This window comes from Diceros bicornis, chromosome 31 (assembly GCF_020826845.1).
Source record: "Diceros bicornis minor isolate mBicDic1 chromosome 31, mDicBic1.mat.cur, whole genome shotgun sequence".
NCBI lineage: Eukaryota > Metazoa > Chordata > Mammalia > Perissodactyla > Rhinocerotidae > Diceros > Diceros bicornis.
The window spans coordinates 15,752,032-15,760,102 of NC_080770.1; the positions used below are offsets into that span (position 1 = coordinate 15,752,032).

At 37.1% G+C, this 8,071-nt stretch overlaps 1 protein-coding gene across 1 annotated transcript; it reads left to right on the plus strand.

Annotated features, from left to right (window-relative positions):
- The first annotated feature begins 2,204 nt into the window (after positions 1–2,204).
- On the plus strand, positions 2,205–3,160 carry LOC131395337 (olfactory receptor 10Q1-like). The gene is given in 2 exon segments (XM_058527252.1): positions 2,205–3,017; positions 3,020–3,160. Coding segments are annotated over 2 exon segments (954 nt in total).
- The last annotated feature ends 4,911 nt before the right edge of the window (positions 3,161–8,071 follow it).

Genomic DNA, 8,071 nt, shown 5'->3' on the forward strand with positions numbered 1-8,071 from the left:
CAAATCATTGTCTACAATTTGCAATAACAGTCTTAAACATGGAATGAAAATATAAAGACATTTGTGAAAAAAAATGCATGCTGTATCATCGTTTTATGATTTTTCCCTCAAATATATACAGCAGTTCTGCCCATCTTAGCTAATTCATCAGTAAATTATTATTTGTTTGCAACTCACTTTTATGAAATATTTCCAAAACATTAAAATTGATTTGCATTGAAAAACTCCTTTTTCACATTCATGGCTCAATATTTCATACACTATTTTATTAACTTTAGCAATATCAAGTGTACTTGGCTTATTCACAGTTGGAAACAAATACAATTGACTTGAAAAGCAAAAATTTCCACTGGATGGGGTATTAGTGCTCAGAGGTACAGGATGTGAAGACTACTCACCTAGAGTTCAGTGTGCTGTGGACACCCAACAGTATATTTTATCAAGGGAAAGGAGAACAAGGTGGTTAAGTACCCATCTGTTAACTATTGGCCATCTTGAGAAACTTCCTTATTAGTTCTAACAACTTCTCAGTTGGCTGCCTTGGGTTTTCATAGGGACAATCAGATGTCTGTCATCTTTTTTTATTGAGGATTGTGGTTTATTTCATATTTTAGAATTTCTTAAAAAATTTGGGGTAAAAGAAGTGATCGTTTTTATATGACACCATATTTTTTTCCTCTCAAAAATATCTTTTTGTTTCCTAACTCAATCTGAACGTCTTTGTATTTTAAAAGGGGATATATGCCCACTTAACGTTTATTGTCTTAATTGATATGTTTCATCCTGCTTCTGACAACATTTTTTAAAGATTTTTGTTCTATATAATTTCTCATTCATTTTGGTTCTTTTTTTTTAACTATAGCTTCATTCTTTCATTTTTGTCTTTAATCTTTGGAAAAGATATATTATATATTTATATTATATATTTGGAAAAATACTTTCTATTTGTGATTAATATTAAAGCAGTTAATATTAAATGTTTAAAAATATAAAAAGGATAAACGTTTCTCTAATTTGCCACATCTAAATAATAATGTGGGTTATACTGAATCGTTTTTTTACATAGTTTGAGGAAATTAGAACAATTTTACCTATCTCCCCTTTCTCTTACTCATTTCTCATGTTTTTATATCAGTTGAGATTTACATCTGATTACTATCTAAAATTGTTTTTCATAGTGAATTTCTCAAGAATTATATTTGAAATTTCTATTCTTCATAAAACAATATTTGAAATAACCATTTAGACATAACTGTATTTTACTATGTTTTAATTCCCACCACTGTTATATCGCAAAATACCCAACACAATTTTTATTTGGATTAATTTTTTTTAACAAACTAAATTATTTGAGTTATTGAGTTATTATTTCAGCATGAATGTAGCTGATATAGTTCCAGAGCCTTTGCAAATCTGAAGAATTCTTTTTGATGTTATTATATATGGACGATAACTTGATTGGGCATAAGATCTCTTAGTCAGAATGTATTTTCCTTAAAACAATTTCCATAGTGATCACCTCTTGAATTTTTGTATCATAAAAAGTATATTTTAGATACAAATCTGCCAGAAAGTGGTGACTTTGTGGAAAGTGGTTAGTTTTTCTTTTTATTTCCCCTCTTCTATGGAATTTCTAGTTTCCTCATCATCTTTCTTTATCTCCGCTAGCTCCACTCTTGTTTCTGCCTACCATGCATCCAGTGTTTTTACCAGTCAGTATATTTGAACTCTCAAGTCTTGATGACAGTAGAAGTCTTACAGAAAATACTCTAATAAGGAAAATATACAAGTGGAATATGTCAGGATAACATTGGAATAAAGCTGTGTTCACAGTCCTGGATGAGACCACAACATCCAGATTAATATGAAGAATTCCATCATTCAAAGTTTCATCTGTAAAATAAATGTTTACAGTTATATAACTATGAATTCTTTACAAAAGCAAAGAACTAGCACCTGTCAACTTGTATCTAAAGCCTGATGTTTAAAGACTTTTTAGAAATCGGTTTCTTTGTTTTCGGGAACATACATATGAAGAATTCTAAGACCTATTATTCCGTATCTTTTATTACTATTAGCATCTCAATGACAATTAGGTAATTCCCACATTAGAAACAAAACTTATAATCCTTTATTTTCTTTAAGCAATAAAGTGATTCAGCAAAGGAAGGTTCAGCACTTTTTGTTCTTCTTTTGCAGGAGACATGTTTGCTGGGAGCCCTGCCCTCAACCAACCCGGCCCCACTGAGTTTGTGTTCCATGTGTTCACAGCTGTCCCTGAATTCCAGGTCCTCCTCTTCCTCCTCTTCCTCCTCCTCTACCTGATGATCCTTTGTGGCAACACCGCCATCATCTGGGTGCGCGCACACAGCTCCCTCCGCACCACAATGTACTTCTTCCTCTCCTACTTGTCGTTTGTAGAGATCGTCTACACCACCGTTGTGGTGCTCTTGATGCTTTCTAACATTTTGGGGGCCCAGAAGCCCATTCCGCTGGCGGGCTGTGGGGCCCAAATGTTCTTTTTTGTCACCCTTGGCAGCACGGACTGTTTCCTCTTGGCGGTCATGGCGTATGTTCGCTACGTGGCCATCTGCCACCCACTGCATTACACCCTCGTCATGACCCAGAAGCTGTGCGTCCAGATGGTGGTTTGTGCCGTAAGCCTGGCCCCCTTCCTCTCGCTGCAGCTCACCTCCTTAATCCTCACCCTGCCCTTCTGCGGGCACCGCCGCGAAATCAACCACTTCCTCTGTGATGTGCCTCCGGTCCTGCGGCTGGCCTGCGCTGACATCCGCGTGCACCAGGCCGTCCTCTATGTCGTGGGCATTGTGGTGCTGACCGTCCCCTTCCTGCTTATCTGTGTCTCCTATGTGTTCATCACCTGCGCGATCCTGCGCATCCGTTCTGCTGAGGGCCGCCGCCGGGCCTTCACCTGCTCCTCCCACCTCACTGTGGTCTTGCTGCATTACTTTCACTGTACCCTGGTCTACCTGCGTCCCCAGTCTAGCTCTAGTCAGTGGACGAGGATCTCCAGTTTGCCCTCATTTACACCTTTGTCACCCCCTTAATCAACCCCCTGATTTACACCCTCAGGAACAAGGATGTCAAAGGTGCTCTGATAAAGTCCATCAGTAGCAAAGGAACAGGTGAGGCTCTCTGAAGGTTTAGGTGGACTTGAAGGAGGTACCTCAGCATGTGACAATAGTGAAACTCTTACACATAAATGCTGGGTTTATATTTAATTCCCCACAATGTGTACTTTTGTTAATTCTCTGTTCCTATTACACTTAGTTGCTACAGTTTACTCTCATTTTTTTAAACTTCCCTGAAATGGTAAAACTCTAAAAGTGGACAAGGCACTGTAGGCTATTTTTGTATGTTTAGCCCCATATTGAATGGTTTCCGTTTCCTCTGAAGCAACTTCATTATATTTGAAGCTTCCTCCTTAGGAGCAATGGTACTGATTCCTTGAACAGTGCCTCAGATGAAGAATGTTTATAAGGATCTTTCATCTATGAATTTCACTTAACCTAATATGCCTTATTCTTGTATTTGCCATCAAAATATGACAGGTAACTGCTTGGTCAATTTTCCTATTTCCCTCATTAAATGTATTTCCCATGTAACAGGGATCCCTGTGTGTTTATCTAATCTGTGCTCTGATAGTCAATCCAAGAATGTATATGTAGGTCAAGAAAAGTGGAGCAGAGACTACCCTTGAGTCTATTTCCTCTAAGAATTAACACGCTTTGAGGGTAACAGCCAGATTTCCAACACTAAAACCACTAAGCTGTGGGGAAAGAAGATTACAGCATCAAGAGACATGGTGAAACTCTCTAGAGAGCATCCTCATTGGAGAGAAGATCTGGATACCCAACACGGAGTGGAGGTAAAACCAAGGTCTTGAGGTGAGCTGCCTTTGTATATACACAGTGCATGATACAAAGAGTAGATTAATAAATTCTGGTTGAAATCATTATTTCATTGATGCTGTGTGTTCTAGGACACTTTAGCTGTGGCTTCAAGTCCATTTCAATGTAAGGAATGTCACATCAGCAACAGGAAATGACTAGGCTATGCACAATGGACAGCCATTTCACAATGTCATGAATTTCCTGGCTTTTATCAGATCTATCTGAAGCAAATGACAATTTTTGTACGATAGTCTGTAATTCAAGTGTATATATAGGGAAAGAGAGGGTGGCCACAGTTTGAGAAGCATCCCATGGCATCCCATTCATACTTTTTGAATAGAAGTCACTCTCTCCATCATTGCCAAATCAACTGATTTCTCAAGAGAAACTGTGTACCTGAATTAAGTGCTTGCTTAAGTTCAGAAATGACTCTCCCTCCAAGCTAAACTTACTTTTGTTTCCTTAAAACTAAGCAGTGAAGCAGAAATTCCCAAACTTCAAGGGACTTGGATACCAGATAAAAAGGTGTTTTCTTAACTTTTTATTCTCTACTTGAGCAACATTACATAATTTTCTAATTGCTGCCTTCTAACTGTGAGATAATTATTTTTCATAGTCCAAGCAGAGTTGGATATGCATTTGGGGAGGAAGCAGACACAAAGAGCTTTGCCAATAACTGGATGTCTACTTTAGAGAGGTGGCTTATTGCTCCATACATAAGCACACCTGGGTCAGATGCAATTGATGATAATAACTCCAGTCATAACCCCATTATCTCATTTTGGTCATATTTAATAAGCTGTTTGCTGTCCAGATTTCTCATGGGACTCCTGCAAGCATTACATCTGTTACAAATAATATTCTGACAAAAGTGAATGCAGATTTCATTTGATATAATTAAGCAAAATAGAAAACAGTAACAATGTATATCTACATTTTTTTCTGAAAAATGTCTAGTAATATATGGTGAGCAATGGGGTCTTTGGGTCTATAAAGGGGAATTTAATCAAGGATTTTCTAGAATAATAAGTAAATTTTTTAAAATCACTAAATGGATGAATTCTATTGGGAGGGAGGTGGACACACATATCTGCTTGCAGATTTGAAGCCCATTTAGAGCTTGGCATCAGAGCATACGTAATTTTTAAAATGTGAGGATTTACTAATTTATATAGAGTATTAATTATGTCAGGAAGGATGAGCATATTCTATCACCTAGTTTCCAAAATAACAAATTCCAGTCCTCCAGACTTTAGAGAATCTACTTTCAATGTAAGTCCTATTCTTTATTCTTTTTAAATTTATCAATTTAAATTATTATGAAACAAGAGAAACTAACATCTTGAAATCAGGAGTGGATTGCCTCTTCTGAAAAAGTACTGAAATAAAGACATTTTTCAAGCCCCAGTGGTCAAATGCCACCTTGGAGCCAGGACTGATCACTGCATCCTTTGCGCTCATTATGCACATTATCACTGAGAGGACATCTTTTGGGGCAGTAGGCACGTCGCAATCGCCTCAGCATCCCTTCTTCACGTTGCCCAGTGCCCTGCATACAATATGGATTCGACAAATGCTGGCTTCATGTTAAAATGCAATAAAAATCAGACAAAATCAGAATGACAATGTATTTTTTCCCAGATAATTCAAGCGTGCCCTTTCCAGAAAACTGAAGTTTGTCTCTCAAAAACAATGCTTTTCAATTTAATCATCTTGAAACCATCTGCAAAATACACCGGAAGTGCCTGGCATGGCACATAGAAGAAAAATATTGATAGAAGGCAGTCCAGTGTGCGCATTTCCACCCAAAGCTGAGCCCCACATGAGTTCGCACCTCCTGTGAGGTGTTTCAGTCAAAAGCTTGGCCTCGCAAAAGTGGTCAGGTAAAGCAGATTCTGGGGTTTCTTCTTAATCATAGTTTTGGAAATAAGTTCATAAAATATAAATGGCAGTAGGGGAGAAAGAAGTATATAATCTACACTACAAAGGGAAAATTGAACACTGCCCATAAAAATATGTTGAACATCTCCATAACATTTTAAAATAAAGCATCCCTCCCAAATTTGATAGAAAAATACAGTCACTGCAGAAAAATCTGGAAAACATAGAAAAAGAAAAAGAAGAAAAATACAGTCAGTAAACAGATGCATTAGAAGGTATTGATGTTTTCTAGCCAAAACTTCTGGTTTAATTCATGAAGTGTTGTTATTCTCCAAGCAACTAAATCACTTGGCCACTGTTATTAAGTGCCTGCTGTGTTCCTGGTACTCTTCTGGGTATTGGGGATAAAAAGATGAACATGTAAAGTTTTGGAGGGAGACAGACAAATGCCAAGATAACAAAAATATTATATGGCAAGAAACATATATATTATACATATGTGATAAATTAAAGATATATACAATAGAATATGTATATTCATGTATATATATATAATACATGAAAGGTTTGGTGGTAATCATCATGCTCTTTTGTGTGTTTGTGTGTGTGTGTGGTTTCAAAGCCCTCTCTCTTTTTTTTTTTTTTTTATGGTGAGGGAAATTGTCCCTGAGCTAATATCTGTGCCAATCTTCCTCTATTTTGTATGTGGGACACCGCCAAAGCTTGGCTTGACGAGCAGTGAGTAGGTCCATGCCACCACAGCATGGCTTGACTAGCAGTGTGTAGGTTTGTGCCTGGGATCCAAACCTGCGAACCCTGGGCCGCAGAAGTGGAGTGGGCAACTTAACCACTGTGCCACCGGGCTGGCCCCCATCATGCTCTTAAATGGAAAGAGAATTTACTGTCAATTAGTTCTGGTTAGAGAAATCCTAGCTATCTTGTAGTGTTAATTTCTTGTTATCTTCATAGGCAACATCTAAGCAGAGCATTTTCCAGGATTGAATACCTGTCCATTCTCTTTGCACATTGCTTTATCTGAGTATTGATGCTGCCTATTCCCTGTATCGCAGACATATTTTAGCAGAGTAGTGAAGTGGGGAAGCAGAACATATTGTAATTGCTGACAAGTGATATCTCTTCAATATAAATGATTTTTCATTGGAATGATGTGTGAAATTCCAAAATATTAAGTTTTTTCACACTCACCAATAGTCTATTCATAGATAAAGTCTTATTCTAGAGTTAAATACAGGGAGTTCTGGATATTCTTACAATGCTCAAAAGATGTCAGTTTGTGAACTAAATCCGGCTTGCTGATGTTTTATTTAGCCAGCACAGTATTTTTTGTTATTGTTGTTTTGTTTTTTGTTTTTCCATGAATTTAAATGCTTTGGGGAAACCCATGATCTTTTAGATCTAATACAATCTCCTTACCATCCACTTAAGTGTGCCTTCCTGGTGCCTTTGTTTGCATTGACTGCTTCTACTTTGAAGTCATCTGGGTTTAGAACTACTCCCAGTGTTCTTGCATCAGCCTTGATAACTAATAATAGGCAATTCCGTATATTTATGATCCTGATTTGGGACCAAAATCCCAGTGATCTGCCTCTCAGCTTAGGAAATGACAAAGAATCTGTATAAGTTTAAATCTCAAAGGTACTATGTTTCCATCATAGCAAACTGTGAGGAAAAGCTTTTAAGATTTTATTTTACTAGAAACTCATACAAAGTAGTGTTTCAATTTACGCAGTCATTTTCTGGTCTTAGAAATATATTGTTTCAAAAAATTCTCACTCTAATCAGTTTTAATCTTTAAAAAAACGATTAAATCCTTAGTCTGTTGAGTTATTGAAAGCAGTGTGACATTCTTTAAAAAAAAATGGATTCTCATTCTCTACTCATTTTCTTTAAGGTCATAAAGAGTAACTAGGTTTTATTGCTAGATTGTCAGAGGGTAGTTTTGGGTGAAACAAGAGTTGAACTGGTCTTATTTTTGCCACTGACCTGTTGAGCACCTCACACAAATCAGGTAACTTCTCTGGATCTCAGTTTCTTCATGAAGGTCTCTGACAAGAGGATTTCCCAGACGCTTTCCTGAACGGAAATGCTTAAATCTTAAGATTTTGTTGTTTTAGACACACTGATCTTTTTTCCCAAGTTCGAGTCCTTTAGTAGCTCTATCACCTTTTCCCTCTGTTTAAACTTCTTTTTCCTCCAACTTTTATATCTGGCTTCTCATCTTTCCTGTTTCACCTCCTCAAAGTAGATGCTTTTGA